Genomic DNA, 20388 nt, shown 5'->3' with positions numbered 1-20388 from the left:
TGGCCACCCATGGAGATGGGTTAGAAGCCAAGAGGGGGAGCTGGGAATACATCCCTCAAGACGTTATTGAACGTATCTGTAAAGTGATGACAAGGACACCTACCCACTAGAAGCCTACCATTAGATAAATGACCATGCTTCTCAAGTCCCTTGGAAGTAGAAGCAGTAGGTTTCTCCTTGAAATGGAATTCATAAGCTTTCTTTTTTCGCCCTTGAAGAACAGTTTGCATTTTTTATGATACTATACAACAAATGGAACCATAACTTACGTTCCCCTGTTTGCATAATTGATTCCACAAACATTTATAAGTTTTGCTTGCTTATGTCAGTCCCAAGTTTTACTCTCTTAGAGCTATCAGAATATGAAGGGTCATTTTCCACCTGAACTTTATGGTTTAAGGACCAAGTGAGTGTACAGAAAGTACAGTCAGCCCCCTCCCCAACATAGCAAGTGGGGGCCAAAATCAGTCATCTGCAGCACAAGACCACGTTATTTTGAAGCTAATGAAATGGCAGGTGGCCTTGAACCAGCTCAGCTGCCCAAGGGAGCTCCAGAGGTCTGGCTGGGCCAACAGATCCGCCCCAGCTGCAGCTGGGTGTGCTGCCCTCTGGTGGCCACAGTCCACTTCAGCTTACACATCCACGACCGGGATGCGGTCCAGGATGCCAGGACCTGCAGGTCAGCAACAAGAAGCAGTTCTAGGAACTTCCCAGTTAGTTGTCACCCTCAGATTGCCCCAGGCCAGGAACACTGTGGGGCCACGAAAGGCTGTGAACTAGGGAACCGTGTGGCCTTTTCCCACCACTCAGTCTTCTCTCCTTTCACTCTCTACACACGACACCCAGAAAACACCCTTGGACAAGACAGAGGACGGACCCATGTGCCCACCACATTGCGTTTAATTATCACCAGGTTCCTTAGTGAGGGATTTTTTTTTTTTTTTTTTTTTTAGTGCTTGGAAACATAAAACAGTGGTTTTAGCCTTTGTATAGACTCCTTTGAGAATCTGCACATATAATTTTTCATACAAATTTGGGGGGGTTGTGGGCTTACCAAAGGCAGTCCAGGACACAGTTTGTCACCCTATTCAGCAGCTTAAACCCTGTGACTTGGTCCTGACCTCTCTTGAGAACAGCTGACGCTCAGTCACCTGCATGTTCTTCCAAAATAGTTTCAGAAACCAAAAGTTCTACTTCCTTCTCTTAAAGAAATTCAGAATCGTCTCTCTGAATCAAACCATTGCTCCACACTAGTAAAGGAAGCAGAAAAAACATGCATTGATCTTATTTTTACTCATGAATTTCACTGGGGTGGAGAAAAGTTAGCAGGCCACAGGACAGTCCCCAGACATAACCACAAAAATCTCCAACATCACCTGTTTAGATTCCAGGCTCTGTTGTTGGCAGCAATGCCCTAAGAGTGAGAGAAATAGACAAAGCCCTTCCTTCAAGGTGCTTATAGTCTAGTAGGAATTGGAGATCATAAAATGAAATCAAATAAATATCATTTCTGGTATTAAAGTGCTATAAAGAAAATAGAATAAAGAAATGAGATAAAGAGAGACTGGAGTAGGGGGATGTTATTATACTAGATACTGTGGGCAGGAAAGACATCTTCAGAGAGAGGATATTTGAATTGAAGTCAAATGGACAAAAGGTCATGGTAAGAGCTGGGGAAGGGCATGTCAGAGAGATGGTGGCAAGTTCTAGGTGACCTTGAACTCCAAGTGTTTAAGGAACTAGAAAGTGAGTGTGGCTGAAGGGCAATGTGAGAGAAGCAGAGAAGCAGCAGGTGGGTTGGGAAAAATGGTTGGGGTCAGATTCCATAGGCAGGTCTCATTGGTTTGAATCTCATTCTAAATATACTGGAGAAAGCATTCCACAAGTTGATTTCTGCTTTTAAATTCTATTGAGGGGGTGGTTATTCAATGTTCTGAGAAATCAGGACTGATGTTGTAAAAATCATCTGGGTAACAACTTCATTATATTAAAGCAAATAATTGAAGGGGGAAAAAAGAAAAAAAAAAACACCACTATTGAGACTGGCCACAATACAGAGTGTAAATTGTATAGGACAAGATGGGAGACAGGAAGACTAGTTAGCAAACAAATGCAGAAGACTTGGCCAGAAATGATGGTGTTTACAGTATCAGAAATAATTAAAAAATCAGATGGGAAGCCCAAATCGATAATGAATCCAAAAATTTTTTTCTGATGGGTTAGATGCAGGGTGGGAGAGAAAAAGATGAGTGGAAAATGACTGTAGGTGGAAGCTTGAGCAACCTGGTGAAAAGTGGAGTCTTTTATTGAGATCTGGTAAACAGGGTGGGGAGGAATGGGAAGAGAGAGAATTCTGGAGTCTGTGTTGGACGTACTGGGAGAGCGAAGCCCGAGAAGGATCCAAGTGGAGATGGTGAGCAGTCTAGAGCCCAGCAGAAAGACTAGGGTGAACATAGAAAAGAGTAGATGGAATTTAAAGCCATGGGAAGGGATGAGAGCACCCAACGAGTGAGGATGGATAAACAGAAGAAGACGAGGGAAGTGAGTCCTGAGGCCTGGGCTGGCCTCACAGACACACAACCTGCAAGGTCGCACTGGGCCCCACATCTCAGCACCTGCATCAGCGCCTACTTGAACTGCTCTTCAAGTGCACAGTCTTGAAATTCTTCATAACTGGGAATGAGGGGCTCCACATTTTCACTCAGCACCAGGCCCTAAAATTGATGGAGCCAGTTCTGCCTTGAACATCTCAAAGCTAAGTGTCTGGTGAAGAAGGAGATTCCATTAAAGAAGACTCAGAAAGAGTGGCTAATGCAGTAAGGAAGGCCGCGAGTGTGGCATCTAGCCAGCCTGGAGATTATTTCAAGGCGGAAATGGCCAACTCAGTTAAACGCTGCAGGGTAGTAGAATGAGACAAGGACAGCCATGCACCCTTGGCCAAGATACCAACAATCAGTGATGCTGACAAGGACATTCTTAGTGGAGTGGGGTCCCCAGTGATTACCTTGGCTGACGGTAGATGACAAGTGGCCAGGTTTCCACCACCAACCTTGGAGAAAGTGTGGCAAGAATACAGATAGAGGCCCCGCATTGTATAGCCCACACCCCTTCTCCTCCCAATCCCAGCTCCATTTAGCAGAGTGAGGGGCTTCACATACATGCATGTGGACACACCAGCCCAGACATCCAAGCTCTATTCTGGGCCTCCTTGCCAACAACCATCTGCAGAACAACCACTGCCGGGGAGGGGGGGGGGACCCAGGAAGACAGCTCTGGCCATCCTTGTAGGAATCTCACATTCCCAAGAGCTCTAGATGGCATGCAGGGCCCAGGCTACAGGTGGGAAGATGCCTTGTCTTATGAGGAGGAACACAGAGCCAGACCTGAGCAGGACCCTATAAGATCCAAGTCTCCAAATGGGGGTCCCATGTCCAGATCTAAAGGGAAGTTCTTGAGGGGAAGATGGGGGAAGATGGGGGTAGATGGGGGTAGACAGAAGCACTTGGTGGTAAGAAAACAAGGTGGTTCTCAATCAGTTGCACTCACTTTTCTCTAAGAAATGTAAAAGTGAGTGTGACTGTGGAAGTAGGTGTTAAAGCATTCAGAAAAGAAAAAAATGTTTTGGCAAAAAGGAAAGGAAATTTATTAGGTAGGCATAGCAGGCTTCTCTGGCTTGGCTGAACATCCACCTAACATGATCGATCACAAATTTTAAGTAAATCCAGGCAGCTCAGTGGCCTGATTTTCCCTACCAATGATTAGATGCCCAAGGCACCAAGAAAGTCAGTTGTTGAGTTTAAACATAGTGAAGGGTTTTACCAGGTGACTATCAAGGCAAGATGGAAGGGCAGAGGAGTCGAGGGTGTTTGTTTAACAGCTCTGCAATCCCAGAATCATCTTCTATGTTAAAGAGAATATAATGGATGATTGATGGTGGAAAAGTGGTAGATCCAATGGAATGGGAGGAATTGCTGGAGTGCGTGGCCTGGGCAGGGAAGATGTGGTGGTCACATCACATTTCCATATGGGAAGCCTGCAAGTGAGACTTCAGAGAGGGTACAGTGATAAAGAATGACATGGTTTATTTAGGACTATCAGCGGTTCCTTCAAGAAACAGGTATTATCTGGAACTCACTTTGTATCTCTAAAGATACAAATGTGACTTTTGTTATAATCTGGGTATTTCAGGCCACAGAGGAATGAGATATGGGGACAACTTTATGATGATCACAGCCTGGGTAAATCCAGGGCTTTCTAGAGAGAAACCAGGGAAACAAACCGTGTTTGTTGATGTAGCTATGTTGTCTGTGGGCGCCCTCTACTGGCACTTAGTCAAAATAGCCATCTGGAGTTGGAGGCTTTTGGGGGCGGAGGCGGAGCGCGCGCGTGTTGTAATTAACAAGTGAAAACTTGCCCCTTGTAGATACTTGGGGGCTGTGGTTCAGCTGGGGTTAGGAAACTTTAGTTACAGAACAAACCCTGCGTCAGCTTTTTAAATGTTACAGTCGCACGTACGTCATTTATGACTTTCTGATTCTCTCTACTGGGAGAGCCCTGCTTTCCTGTCTCTCCAATGAGCCTGAGCTACTTAAAGTGAGGATCATAGTGTTTCTTATCTTCTTACATCCCGAGCCTAGCACAGTGTAGGTGTCTGATAAATGTGTTCGTCAAAAGAGAAGCAAAACGGAACAATTTCACACAAGAAGGGGGATTAATCTTACTTGGGCAATTTCACGAAGGCTTCCAGAGGGAGAAGGGTGGTGGTCATAGTGGTGGGGAAGAAGGGGTAGAATTGAAAGAAAACCCAGAAAGTATAATGGCAAACCCAGGGGCCGGATATAGATTCCACAAAGGGAAGATTTTTGTGTCATTCTGGGAAGATGTTCCTTGCCATGACTGACAGGTGTGGTTCTTAATTCTTCAAGAGAAAGTATGAGCAAGAAATTTAAAATTTCATGAAAACAGAGGAAGTTAGCATAGCAGATTCAGGTAGCCTGAAGGAAGAATCTGGAAGGACATTTGATCATAAGTACCAAAAAAGAAAAAGTCAAGGTTTAAAGATGTTTCTTCCTATTTATTTTTACCTTAAACTGTACAACCTCATTGGAAATCCAGTTCAATGAATAGAGAGACTATTAGAATAACGGCAATTTTCTGTGAAAACATCTCAAACTTAGAGCATGTGACTAGGGTGACTTTTCTGGTTTCTATACTGAGTGTCTCATATTTCAAGAACCCCTTGAGTTCCAGGCCAGTCAGGACAGCTGGTCACCCTAGCTGAGTGGGCGAACTCAGGATGGCTCACACAGAGACGAGGGGTGCCCAAGCTGGTCTCAGGACAGAGCACAAAGAGCCCCCGGCTAAGAATGAACGGACAGTGACCACGGTGCCCTGTACCTGTGGTCCTAATAACTCTGGGTTGCATGCCTGGTGAGATTCCTCATCTACCAGCAAAGTGGGTTTCCAGTATCTAAATGAGCAAATGCCCAGAGCAAAATGCAGAAGGACAGGGAGGGGAGAATACACTCACTAGAACCCTTCAGTTGCAACAGCAGAATTGAGGCCGAGAAAGACAGAGATCTCACTGAGAAGGTCCTGCTCTTTCTTCACTTGTATTTAAAAATAATGATGTGGAAATGAATAGATGGCCATACACAGGATTCTTACAGAACTGGAAAATCTAGTCTGCTGCTACTGTAACTCACACGTAAGTGATCACAGACATTAAACATTGACCCGAGTGAGGCCCAAACAAACAAGATGCAAGCTCACATCAGAGGCCAGAGACTTGTGATGTGGGAGATGCCTGCAGCCCTGGAGGAAACAGCTTCTCAATAAAACACCAGGTGGTGTACCACCCAGAGTCACTCACTCTTTTCCCACCCAGAGTTAAGAGAATGAGGAATGGCCCCATCACAACAGCATGGAGACTGAACTTTTGACAGCAGTCATCCTATAGGCAACTTACCAGAAGCTCCTCCTTATCCTTATACGAAAATCACAACCCAGGTTCTTTAGCAACTTGGGAAAGAAATGTCGATTAAAAAAAGGAGAGAGAGAGAAAAGCAAGAAGAGGAAAAATGACAAAGTTATATAAACATATTGGATAAAATTTGTATGTCTTAAAGAAGGATTGCAGATTGAAAGACTGGAGGTAAGGGAGTCAGAAACAAGACATGCCAGGTGACCAACACTGGGCAGGAAAGTGGGTCAGCAGATGTTGCAAAGACCATTTGTCTAAAGAAAATAGAGAAGGACTAAAATGGACCAAAACAAACCAAAGTGGACTCTAGCGTTGCTGGCTATGGCCTTCACCAATGACTCTGCTAAAAGGAGTTGTAGTAGAATACCTAGATTGTAGTAATACCCTTGATGGTGATGATGATAAGTGATATTTATGAAACACATGTCACTGTCTGCTGTTAAGCTAAGGATTTTTACCAAGATCATCTCCTTTAATCGTTGCAATAGTCATATGGGTTAGCACTGTGACTATGCCCATTTGACAGATAAAGAAAGTGAGAACCAAAGTCACATGACTAGCAACAAGTGACAGTGGTATTCAAATTTAGGCAGTCTGACTCCAAGGTAACTTTCTAACTGCCATGTTAGTTGGCTCATGCCACTGTAGCTAGTTCAGAGTTTGTTATAAATTTGTTTGGTAAATTTTATAAAATTACTTGTAAATATTTAAAAATATTTTATATAAGCATCAGAAACATAATACTGTACGACTTCCTCTTTCACTTTGAAACCCCCAAACCAACAAGGAAACATACAGATGGTTCAGAGGTCATAGGCCAGAGTTCCAGCAATAGAGTGTCACCAGCCCCATCTGCAAACAAGATCTGTGTGTACACATTTTGGGGGTGGATCACTGTGAACAAAGCTAGTGGAGGTGATGGAATTCCAGTTGAGCTCTTTCAAATCCTAAAAGACGATGCTGTGAAAGTGCTGAGCTCAATATGTCAGCAAATTTGGAGAACTCCGCAGTGGCCACAGGACTGGAAAAGGTCAGATTTCATTCCAATCCCAAAGAAAGGTAATGCCAAAGAATGCTCAAACTACTGCAAAATTGCACTCATCTCACACACTAGTTTCACTTCTCACTTTCATGCATTGGAGAAGGAAATGGCAACCCACTCCAGTATTCTTGCCTGGAGAATCCCAGGGACGGGGGAGCCTGGTGGGCTGCCGTCTGTGGGGTCTCACAGAGTCGGACACGACTGAAGTGACTTAGCAGCAGCAGCAGCACACACTAGTAAAGTAATGCTCAAAGTTCTCCAAGCCAGGCTTCAGCAATATGTGAACTGTGAACTTCCAGATGTTCAAGCTGGTTTTAGAAAAGGCAGAGGAACCAGAGATCAACTTGCCAACATCCGCTGGATCATCAAAAAAGCAAGAGAGTTCCAGAAAAAAACATCTATTTCTGCTTTATTGACTATGCCAAAGCCTTTGACTGTGTGGATCACAATGAACTGTGGAAAATTCTGAGAGAGATGGGAATCCCAGACCACCTGACTTGCCTCTTGAGAAACCTGTATACAGGTCAGGAAGCAACAGTTAGAACTGGACATGGAACAACAGACTGGTTCCAAATAGCAAAAGGAGTGCGTCAAGGCTGTATATTGTCACCCTGCTTATTTAACTTATATGCTGAGTACATCATGAGAAATGCTGGGCTGGAAGAAGCACAAGCTGGAATCAAGATTGCTGGGAGAAATACCAATGGCCTCTGATACGCAGATGACACCACCCTAATGGCAGAAAGTGAAGAACTAAAGAGCCTCTTGATGAAAGTGAAAGAGGACAGTGAAAAAGTTGGCTTAAAGCTCAACATTCAGAAAACTAAGATCATGGCATCCGGTCCCATCACTTCATGAAGAAGCAAATAGATGGGGAAACAGTGGCTGACTTTTATTTTTCTGGGCTCCAAAATCACTGTAGATGGTGATTGCAGCCATGAAATTAAAAGACGCTTGCTCTTTGGAAGGAAAGTTATGACCAATCTAGACAGCATATTAAAAAGCAGAGACATTACTTTGTCAACAAAGGTCCATCTTGTCAAGGCTATGGTTTTTCCAGTGGCCATGTATGGATGTGAGAGTTGGACTATAAAGAAAGCTGAGCGCTGAAGAAGTGATGCTTTTGAACTGTGGTGCTGGAGAAGACTCTTGAGAGTCCCTTGGACTGCAAGAAGATCCAACCAGTCCATCCTAAAGGAGATCAGTCCTGGGTGTTCATTGGAGGGACTGATGTTGACGCTGAAACTCCAATACTTTGGCCACCTAATGCAGAGAGCTGACTCATTTGAAAAGACCCTGATGCTGGGAAAGATTGAGGGCAGGAGGAGAAGGGGACGACAGAGGATGAGATGGTTGGATGACATCACCAACACAATGGACATGGGTTTGAGTGAACTCCGGGAATTGGTGATGGACAGGGAGGCCTGGCGTGTTGCGGTTCATGGGGTCGCAAAGAGTTGGACACGACTGAGCGACTGAAGTGAGCTGAGTAGCACAGGGAGGAAGTGAACCAGCTATCACTAGGTATGATATTGAGGATGCTCCTTAAAAGGGTCTATAATGTAAAGGTGAGCAAATAAATGTTACATGAATGAATGAAATTAAAATGTTTGGTCTTAGTGTACTGAACACACCATGATTTGATATAAGTAGTGAAAAAATATGAGTAATCATAGAAATGTGCTTTCATTTATGAACTAAAAGAATTGATTCTCAGCACCAATATTCTCTGAACACTGGTTTTAGAAAAATTACAATACCCATTTGCCACTAATAAGTAGGAAATCTACTCCCAGGATATCTGAGGAGGTATATATTGATAGATTGCATATACTTACACTCTCTCCTTAAAAGAAAAGACTTCATGGGGTTTTCATATTCAAATAGAAAACTCATTTGCAATGAACACATAAATTCATACCAAAGACAAAGGAAAATATGCGTGCTAGCTGCATGGGTGAAAGTTGTGATGGAGCTTCAATTTAACTCTGAGCTTCATGGCAGCCAAGATAAAAAGAGAAATACAGTCAGTTTCACAACTGTCTTAACAGAAAGGAGGAAGAATGCCAATCCCTCAAAGGAGACAAAGTACAAGCACTGAATTCTCAGCGAATTTTCTCACCTAGAATTACATCTAAGAGTCCCCTGCCTTGTTCATTTCTTGTTCTCCTTGTTACAAAATAATCAGGAGCAGATTTCAAGAACTCATTACCTGTGGTGGTGATCGAAGCAGATGGTGTGCCAGTAAAGCACAGCTCAGTGAGCTCCTCTCACCGAGGGTGCCAAGAGAAGGCAGCCCTAGTACAGCTTCTCATTTGATCTGAGGTTAGAAATGAGATTATCTATAAAGAAAGGAAACAGGTGCTTGCTAAACATCTACTGTGTTATATGCATGAAATTTCTTCCTCTCAACATATGTATTATTAATTCTGTTTAATAATGAAGTGAATGTTTCTGCAAGTCAGGAAAGGCATCCCAAGCTCATGCACTGTCTTCAGTTCCACACACACCCTCTTGTTCTCCTACACTCCTATCAAGAAAAACCAATGGGCAATTCATCCCTTAGACACACTTCAGTCAATGCCACTTTTTACAGACAATTCAAGTTAATTCTCTCCAGGGAGGGCCTAGAGCACTGGTGTTGCACATTACTGATTAAGGAGAAATGCCTTTGTTTAAAAACCAAATGATCAGTTAGTAGGTTTGAATCACATCTTGAATGTTCAGGGCTTCACTGAGTTCACCACAAAGGAAGTCTACAGTTTCTAGAGCTGTGAGTGTCTCTGTTTAAATGGGTGGGGAAAGGATTGCTATATTCTCCTTCCAGTGATTTGCAGGCTCAGGTGCTCCCAGGGGACAAGATGTTCATGCTATGACTAAAGCATGATAGAGTTTCGATTTAGCTCTGAGCTTCCTGGCAACCAAGACAAAAAAGACACACAGTCAGTTTCACAACTGTCTTTACAGAAAGGAGGAAACATGTCAGTCTGTCAAATGAGATCAAGGGAGGGCTGAAACATGAGCAGGAATCAGGTGGTAGTTAAGGAAGCCCCGAGGAGCCAGGCTTCCACACAGATGAGAAGGGGCAGGAGCTGCAGAAGATTTGACTGGGGTCTAGAGTGTGTCTGTGTCTGCCTGGGGAAGCAGGTGCTGCAAGAGACAAGTGGGCAGGTGTAATCCCTCCACAGGGAGGAGCTACACAAAGTTATGGAGCTTTTTTCTTCTCTGAAAGAACAGAGACCATGTACAGGGAAATCAGTGTAAGAAGGATGGCAAGTCTGGGACTCACTGAAGAACATATGCATCTATATATTAAAGAAGAGGGATGGCAGTGATGGGGAGAGAGGTGGCAGGGCCAGAATGCAGATTCCAGGCGCCCTCCAATGGCTCCCATGCCTGTTCTCATCACAGGACTTGTCTTGATGTCCTGAGATTGATTGTCTGTGCCCCACTAGCCTGTAAGCCTTGCAAAGGCAGAGAGCAGGACTGACTGCCTTTATATTTGTTTGCCAGACCTATGGGCATCATTTTTTTTGCAAAGTGATTTTGATTTTTTAGAACATTTTCAAAGGAAAAATCAAGTGATGAGTAAAGTAAATCATGGTGATGAGTAAAGTATCGAGAAATGTAAATTATCTTCTCTCTTTGTAACTTCTGCATCTCAGTTCCTGTCTGGGGATTATACAAAATTTACATACCACGTTCTTGCTAGAATCCCTCCCACTGGCCTGTGCCCCCACGCTGGTTTTCCCTGCGGTATTTCCCTGAGTCTCTAGGAGTGCCCTTCGGTGTCAGTTGCTGTGGCCACAGCTGGGGCTTCATAAAAGCTGCTTATACACTCCCTTCTCATATCCAGTTAATCAACAACAGAGCTGCCTCATGAGAGATTACACTTTTTTTTCTTTCAGGCTGTCTTGTGTGTGGTGGGACCATTATCACCAACTTAGTCTTCTTAATCCGTCACAGGATCTTTCTAACTGCCGTATAATGAGTGTCCTTTTCTCAAAGGACCACACTCCAGCTGAGAAGGGAAGGGGCAGAGTTTCCCTAGTTCTCCCGTAGGATGCTCTCTGCCAATGCTTTATAAACAGAGAGCCAGAGACGACAGCTTGACCATGCCTGGAAGGTACTTATGTCTGCGTATACCATGCCTAGGTGTACGTCTAGGCACATCTCACCCTAGACACATTTTTGGAAGTTCATGTACCAAGAGCAACTGCGCTCACCTCTGCCAATCCAAGGGCACTGGGCTCCAAACTAACAAAAGTGCAGAAGCTAAGTCAGAATCTAAGTCAGCCTTGCCTAGTGTCTGCCAGGAGGACTTTATCTGTAAGTGAGCAGAAAATAAGATTTTGACTTCCCATCATTACTCAAGTTGGTCTTCGCTCTGCTGCTGTTTAGGATGATGTCAGCCCCCATTCCCCAAGTGGTCAGGAGGCTCTCGACCGCAGCAGCAAGAGGCATGTAATTAATTTGTATCTAAAGATAAGTCAGTGACTACATAGGGAGAGACATTTTTACTGGAAGAAGGAACAGAGACAGAGGTGGGTCCCAAGAGGAGTACGTTTGTGTCATGGGCTGAGGAATCAACACTCCTCCTTTGGACTAGGCCTGCGTGTGTGGAGGCCCCTTATGCCTCAGGGACCAGGAGCTGTGTGGGATGTGCAAAGGCAGCCACAGCATATAGTCCCATACATTTGGGCCAGACCCCAGGCTGGTCTGCTTGAGCACTTTGGAAGTTTGGCAGTGAATTATAAAGAAAGCCTTCACCAGAGCCGAATGCCACAAACATAGACCAGTCACCACAGGCTACATGATCTTGGTTGTTCCAACCTGGGGAGCTCAACCAGGCTGGCCAGGTCACAGAAGGACCATGTAGCTCCCAGGGCTAGAGGCCCAGGAAGTCTGCAGATGGCCATGTATAAGTCCTGGCTGGTTGCAACCTCTGCAGCTGGAGGAGGGCTTTGCAGCTGGCTCTAAATCACCAGAGAGCCTGTGCCACCTGCCAGACCTCATGTCAACCTGCCTGGCCAAGCACTGGAATTTGTTTTGGGTGGTTCAATGGTTAAGAATCTGCCTGCTAATGCAGGAGCACCAGGAGGCATGGGTTCGATCCCTGGGTGGAGAAGATCCCCTGGAGGAAGAAACAGCAACCTACTCTAATATTCTTGACTGAGAAATCCCATGGACAGAGGGGCCTGAAGGCCCACATTCCATGGGGTTGCAAAGAGTCAGATACAACTGAGCACCCACACATTCTTAATGATGTAGTTATTAATAATATTTGTTCACTATAGAAACTCTGGCAAATACCTATAACGTAATAATACATATATGTGTGGGTATACCTCACCCATAAATCCTTCACCCATAATTAGCTACTATGGTTGACCCTTGAACAACATGGGTTTGAACTTGGCATGCCCAATTATAGGTGATTTTTTTTTTTATAAATATAGTTTCTGTGTTTTCACTTTACAGATCTTTAAATTAACTAAGTGTAGCAAAAAGTTTGTGTCCAATTGGAGATTCTTTTCCTATTTCAATATCCTGCCTCCTTGGGTGAGTCATTTATCAATTCCTTTGTTCTGGAGGCAGAGATAACAGTACCCAGATTTCCGACTGCACAGAATGGGGAGGGAGGGCCTGTGCCCCTAACCCCCACCTTGTTCAAGGGCCAACTGTATAAACAAATTGTATACCTCCTTCCAGATTTTCAAGGGTTTATTTACACCTTTCTTTCTTTGTTCATTTTATACACATTAATAAAATACCATCTTATGTGCCTACCAGTTAAAATTAGTTAAGTACCTTTGTTGTTGTTGAGTCGCCATGTCATGTCTGACTCCACACCGGCTCCTCTATCCATGGGATTACCCAGGCAGGAATAGTGGAATGGGTTGCCATTTCCTACTCCAGGGATTCTTCTGACCCAGGGATCGAACGCATGTCTCCTGCATTGGCAGGCAGGATCTTTACCAGTGAGCCATCTAGGTACCTTTGGAGTTTCCAGATGCATTGCCTGCTCTTTTCCCTCCAGAAGTAACAACCACCCAGAGCTTTATGTTAATTGGTTTCTATATTTCCATTATAGTTTTGCCATATACATATATAGATGTGATAGTTTTTAAGTTTCTTATAAATGAATCCCCATTCTGATTTTGTGACTTTCTTTTTCTGTCTAATATTGAGTTTTTGCCATTCAGTCTCATTGAAATACATCACAATTAGTTTTTTTGCTCTTGGATAGTATTACATTTTATAAATTTATTATAAATTTATTTTCATTTTATAAAGATACTAAAATTTATTTTTCTTTTCTTTTATTGATGGGCACTTTGGTTGTTTCCTGTCCCTTGTTATTTCAAGAAATACCACTGTGGAACTGCTATACCTCTCTTCTTGTTCTTACACACAATGTTTTCTCCAGGGGGCACTCTCCAGAGGGAAATGAGTACTTCATAGAGTTTGTACACATCAGTTTCACTAAACTGAATATCAAATTGTTTTCCAAAGTTGTTGTTAGTGTCTGACAGTTCCTATCGTTCCACGTCCTCAAGAACACTTGGTATTGTCAGACTTTTTAATTTTAACCATTTTGGTGGGTGAGATTAGGTATATCATTGTACTTTTAATTTACATTTCCTAATTACTGTGATTAACCATATTTCTATGTATTTATTGGAATCATTATTCCTATTCTGGAAAATGCCTATTCATGTTGTTTGTTCATTTTTTAAAGCATTTTTATGGATTCTTGGACTTATTTATATATTGAGTTCTCTCTGTCGATCTATCTATGCATCTATCTATCTAAAACTATACTTTCAAATCTAACTTCTTTAAACAAGAATAATAACTTACACTGGAAATTGATCTAGTTCCAGGGCCTTAAGTAACAAATATTTTTATTTTCCTTATGCTAATTTTATAAAGGACAAAACTAGATTCCATATCAGAAAAATAATGATTTATCAAGTGGGGAAAAAACCCTCCTCTATTGTCATTATTCACTTTACTACTTGGGGGAGTAAAACAATGAATTTTTGTTTCTGAATAAGTTTTTCTCAACATTAAATTTCAGCAAGAAAAAAAAGTTGAGTGGACTTTCCTCTCAGTCCAGTGGTTAAGATTCTCCACTGAAGGGGCTTCAGTTTTGATCCCTAGGTGAAGGAACTAAGATCCCACATACTACCACAGTCAAAAGATAAATAAAAATAAATTTGTTTTAAAAGTATAGCTCATTCACTTTAGTGTACAATAGAAGCTAACACAGCATTGTAAAGCAACTATATTCCAATAAAAATTTTAAAACTATATGTCCACACACAAAAGAAAGTCAAAAACAGTAGCCCTCCATAGTCACTTCTTTTAAAAAATGTATCTCAGAGTCATATGCTCTCTAGGGCCCATCCTCGCCTAGTTTGGCTTAGGGTACCTGAGAAAAAAGTAAGATGTGCCTGCAACTGGATGGGTCCAGTGTAGTCCTGAAATTCACCCAGCCATCTTTAACTAAGCGCTTTCCAGCCGCAGGGCAGAAGGGGCTTTCCCTCGACGGTCAATACCTTCTCAACTGAGCACCTACATTCCATCCATCGGATGTGCCAGACCCTTGGACAGAGTGCAAGAAAGGACACTGCATTCTAAAACCACCCTTCAGGGCTTACAATTCTGTTAGAAAGACAAATAAGTGATAGAACATATTTGCAAAGAATAAGACAAAATACTGCAAGAAAGCAATGGAAAGCTGTCTCAATTTTAAGTGTTGGACTAAAACTGAAGATGACAAAGGATCAAAGGAAGAAATGTGTGCTCTTGGCTCCATCTCAAGTCAAATCGTTGGCTCGACATTTCCCTTACCTCCAACCCCTGTTCCCTCCCAAGACCAATAGATCAGATTCAGGGTGGCCTGGGTCAGGTTCTCCCATACATCCAGACCCATGGTGTGGTCTTTCGTCCACCTCCCATTCACTGGGGTCTCCTCAGTCTCTGAGATGGAAGTACGGAGTTGCCCCCCACCTTGGAAATTTTCACTTTCATTCAAGGCTTGGCTCAGCACTCTCAAGATAAGATTTAGGGGAACTGGAAGTGCCACTCAGCAAAAAGATATTGAGCCCTTTCCTGGGCCACATCAGTGTCTTGCTATTTCCCTAAACAAGGGCTGAACCTGGTATCCTTCTAGGGTACTGTCCATCCCCCGAAGTTATAACTTACTAAGAGCCTCTTGAAAGTGCCTTGACAATGAATCATGAGGTGGTAGTGGAATTCCAGATCCAAGTGGCCTGATAACCACACCTTCTTGATGATAATCTGCTTCAGTGATTTTTCAACTAGGAGAGCTGTCTCTTCCCAAGACATCTGGTAATGTCTGGAGATTGTATGGTTGTCACACTAGCGGTGGTAGGGGAGTGCTACCACCATCTACTGGATAGAGGCTGAGGATGCTACTAACATCCTAGGATGCAGGGGTCCCCAGACCCCAGGCCATGGACCAGTCCTGGTCATCGTCCTGGACAGCATACCAGTCCCCAACCCCCAGGCTTAACCAGTAAGTCAAGAACCCAGTCACACAGCAGGAGGTGAGCGAGTGAGTGAAGCTTCATCTGTGTTTATAGCCACTCCCCACTGCTCACATTACCACATTATCACAGTGTAATAATAATAGAAATAAAGGGGACAATAAATGTAACCCACTTGAGCCATCCCAAAGCCATCCCCCACTCAGCCCATGGAAAAACTGTCTCCCACGTAACCAGCCCCTGGTGCCAAAAAGGTTGAGGACCATTGCTACAATGCAGAGGATAACCCTCATCACAACAATCAACCAGCCCCAAAATCTGTAGTGTCCAGCTTGAGAAACTGATCTACTCCTGACTAGCCCAGGCTGGAGAAACTACAGGTCGTTGACACCCAGACATGACTCTCAGCTCATGTCTTTGGTTATTCTTAAGCCAGTTCCTACAGTCATACCTGGAACCCAGGATGCTGGAGAGGGAACCGGAGGTCCCATGGCTGAGTCAGTGACTCTCCTCCCTCGGAGGGCTCAGTTTGTGATTTGAATTCTCACCAACGTGATATTCATGAAAAGTGTTCTGGCTGCAGTCCAATCCTCGGGGTGACCAACTTGTAAATGGCATAGATAATGACAAGGGCTCCTCTGCATTTCATTTTGTGATTATGATTTTTTTCTTTATTACTCTTGTTTAGTTGCTAAGTCATGTCCAACTTTTTTGCAACCCCATGGACTATAACCCACCAGGTTCCTCTGTCCATGGGATTTCCCAGGCAAGGATACTGGAGTGGGTTGCCATTTTCTGCTCCAGGGGATCTTCCTGACCCAGGGATTGAACCCTCATCTCTTGTTTGGCAGGTGGATTCTTTACCATTGATCCACCAGGGAAGCCTGATATTTTCATTAAATAGTACTAAACAATATCATCTGCTTGTATTCAATCATTCATTCAGTCGACAGGTATTTGCTGTGTGCCCACTGGGACCAAGCACCATGCTGTATAAGATGAATGGCGATTTCCCAAGTCCACTGACTTACACCACAGCCCCTACAGCAGGACTTCTTGATGAGATGAGATGGAGGGCTTATTAAATTGCAGATGCTTGGGTCTCCCTTCAGAGATTCTGATTTTACAAGTCAGGATGATGCTCAGGAATCTGTATTTTTACCTAACACTTGTGGTGACTTCTGACACAGGCTAACCATGGGACTATGGTTTAAGAAACATTGGTTGATATCACATGAAATCTACCCAGTCTAATCCCAAGTCTGAGATTATGTAAACCTGCACTCTAATGTGGTAATGTCCTATATGGTGAAAAAAACCCTTAATCAATTAATCATTTAACCATTAATTGTCTCATTTCCCATTTTTAAACAGAAGGAGAATAAGACTGAAACACAGATGAGGAGAGGGTAGAATGACCCCACACAAATAGAAGCAAGACACTTTCAAAGGAACAGAAGTATAGAAATTTTACTTCTAAAAGCAAATTTTTATGACATACAATAGAATGAGCATTAGCCAAGTACCTTGCTATCAACAGTAGTTAGGAGAAAAATCTCTGATTATATAAAATCTCTCCTTATTCTCTGAACCAACCTGCAATAGTTCCCAGCTTGATTAGAGACCACTAATCGTCTCTGGTTACCGAGATAAATGGCTTCTCTGATTACTCTCAATTTTTTTCAAATCTTTTCTTAGACCTGTATCATTAACACTCAGATATGTGACTTTTTGTAACAAACCCTTTGTTTTAGTAGCACATTAACCATCATTAGAAGTTCAAGTTGGGCCTGTTCCAAACTGAACATTTCTAAGTCATTAGAAACACCTTAACACTTGTCTATGTTTAGTATCAAGGAAGTTATCTCACTATACATGTATAGGGGTAAAACACAGGGAATCATTTCCAACCCAGTTGCTCTATGGTAAATTACTGTGATCAATTTAATTGTAGAACAAACCCATATAAAGAAACTGATGATAACAATTATGGAACAGATTAAAATCAAAGGATCACATAGTGGACCTAGAGATAATCATACTAAGTAAAGTAAGCCAAAGGAAGACAAATAGCATATGATGTTGGTTATATGTGGAATCTAAAACAATGATATAAATGTATACTCAATATCTTATCATAACCTATAGTGGAAGATGATACAAAAAAAGAACACACATACACACATACACACCCATTTTGCTGTACACTTGAAACTAACACAACATTATAAATCACCTGTATTTCAATAACAATTTATTTTAAAAAATCAATATATCACCAATATTGTTAATGAGAAGAGGCCAGAATTAAAGGCCAGAGTATCTCAGAAAGCATACCAGAGTCTCTTAATTTAATTTATCTAGAATGCATCTATTTCATCTCCTCTAGATTTCCCTTCCATTCTATCCTTTTTAATTAAAAGTGTCTTTACCTTCAAATGCCTGTATGTTCCTGTTTTGTCCACACTGTTTACTTTTTGCTAGAAGTAACACCATTTCAGCCCAAGTCCACAAAGGTCTGGCGACCCAGTGGGCTCACAAAACAGAACGGATCAAGCACTTCCAAGACTGTCAAAATCCACTCATACATGGATGTGTCCAAACAGGAGGGAAATTATCCTTCCAAGATAAACCGAGAAAAACTCACCATGTTTTGTGAGATCTGTAGCCTTAGTCCACGCCAAGTACCCCAGATCCCACACGCCAAGAAGCTCCATTCCCACCACCTCCAAACAAACCAAAAAAAAAAGAAGCCTTCCCCTGGTGCTTGGGGACTTTGAGCCAATATATCAATCTGAATGCAAATTTCACCCCACACCCAGCTTTGCCCAGAGATCGATTTTTAAGCAGACTATGCTCCCTGCAGACCAACATGCAAATGGTGGGAACTCAAGTGTAAGAACCACAAAAGCAGCAAAAAGACGTTGACCATACCTATTTTGCCAGCCTCCCCTCGCAGGTTGAAATCCCAGTTTCTTGGCAACTTCAGGGACATTTTGCTTCTGGTCTGGGTGAGTCGCTGCTGAAACGGGGAGTCTGCCACAATTCGCACCCTTCTTGGCTTTTTGGTCTTCTTGCCTCTCGAGCTTGTGTGTGTGTGTGTGTGTGTGTGTTTGTGTTTTCCCCTTTACAATTGCTTCACAAGCAATCTTGGGTTTGAGGTTGATCTGCCCAAGTATCTTCTCCTTTCTCAGATGAAAGTTCCACCCATCTGTCACGGGGGGTGGCACCCAAGCCTTCCCACGGTCCCTCGGGGGGCTGGTGTCTTGTGAAGTGTACACCCTGCTTCTCTTGCTTTCAGTATTACCAGAAATATCCCAGTTGACACTTCGCTCTGCGTCATGGGAAGCAAAGCTCCTGTTCAAAAGAATCTCAGGCCTCACTGAGGCGAGGTCGTGATAAACAACGGCTGCCTCTTGGCTTTTTTTTTTTTAACTGTCTGCTTCCTTGCATTTGAGGAAGTGGGTGGCTGTTCAGTGTAGATGATACATTGAGCTCTGAAGCTCTTTCTTCAGAGAATAGGTTTTAGAAGTGCTTATATAAGTAGAGTAAGTGCTGTTAGGCTATAAACCTTATAGGTTCGATTAAATTTCGAAGACTCTGGCCATATACCTCTAAGCCTCCTTTCTCACTGAACAGAGTGCACTTCCAAAAATGATCAGTAAGAAAATCAGCACTCCCCCAAAGGCACCCTCTTTGAGTTCTTCCTGCTATAAGGCCCACATAGTAAATTCTCCACCTGCTCTGGGTAAAGGTTCCAAGTGATCTCAACCTGATGTCAGGAGGATTCTGATGTATTTAAGTCAACGTTAGCTAAGTAGACCCACTTAGGTGTTACAACGGTTCTTTGACCTTGTGTACAGGCTGTGGGTTTGGGAATCAGACTGATAAGGGTTCAAAACTCAGTTCTTCCACTTTTTAGCGCTATAGCTTTTAATAAGCAACTGAATCTCTGGGCCTCAGTATCCTTAGCAGTAAAATGGGTTGATAATAACCACGACTGCACAGAGCTGTGAAGGCACCTAGTATACACAGTGGGTGCACCACAAACGTATTTCAATCCTTATTCCATTTAGTTCGTTTCCATAACAAGCTTTCATATGTTCAACTGGGCTGGACTAACTTAATGATTAAGTACTTGGGCCCAGAGCCAGACTGCTTGTGTTCGAATCCTGGCCCAACCACTTTCTAGCTGTATGAGTTTGGACAAGTTTCTTGACTACTCTGTACTTCAATAGTCTTATCTGTAAACGAGGTAAGCAATAGGACCTACTTCACAGGGCTGTCATGAGGCTTAATAAAGATAGTAGGTAATAAGACTAATGAGGCCATAAGGTAATGGGGCTGATAAAGCAATAGGTAAGAAGGCTCACAAGAGTTGCTACTGGCCAGCATCCTAGCTGCAAACCTTTGGTTCATTCCTTCTTCCACTGTCCTGGAAGACTCTGCCGTACTTTCTTCTTTGCCTCCCACATGCTCACTCTGTTGGTGACCTGGCTTCCTGTTTCACTGAGTAAGTTGATGCAATGGAGGAGAATGTCTGTAAGCTCCCACCACTGTAGGTCCCACCTCCACGCAGGAAGGCTCACACACTCAATCTTCTCCTGGCTACAAAGGATGAATCGTGTCGCCACTCTTCCATCTTTACTGCATCATCAATTTCTTCTCTCTTGGATCGTTCCTACCGGCATTCAAACTTATTCTTTTTCATCCTATAATTTTAAAAAATCTCTCTTGATGCTTCTTCCCCCTTTGGTTATGGCTCTATTTCTCTCCTTCATTTCTGAGCAAAGTTTACATAAGAATTGTGTGTATTTGCAAATATCTGTCATTATTCTCTTCTG

The 20388-nt window shown here is 43.0% G+C and overlaps 1 protein-coding gene across 2 annotated transcripts in view; it reads right to left on the bottom strand.

The window, feature by feature from the left end:
• ARHGAP25 (Rho GTPase activating protein 25) overlaps positions 1 to 18926 on the bottom strand; it is a 94263-nt gene extending 75337 nt beyond the window's left edge. Inside the window, exon 1 of one of the 2 annotated variants that reach the window (XM_040224071.1) lies at positions 18479 to 18926. In XM_040224071.1, the coding sequence (XP_040080005.1) occupies positions 18479 to 18539 (61 nt within the window). In that variant the 5' untranslated portion in view covers positions 18540 to 18926. The remainder of the gene's footprint in view (positions 1 to 18478) is intronic. The other variant, XM_040224073.1, reaches the window with a different exon arrangement.
• Positions 18927 to 20388: the final 1462 nt, after the last annotated feature.

The sequence above is a fragment of the Oryx dammah genome, unplaced genomic scaffold (genome assembly GCF_014754425.2).
Source record: "Oryx dammah isolate SB20612 unplaced genomic scaffold, SCBI_Odam_1.1 HiC_scaffold_25, whole genome shotgun sequence".
Classification (NCBI taxonomy): Eukaryota; Metazoa; Chordata; class Mammalia; order Artiodactyla; family Bovidae; genus Oryx; species Oryx dammah.
This window is presented reverse-complemented; position numbering and strand designations above follow the sequence as displayed.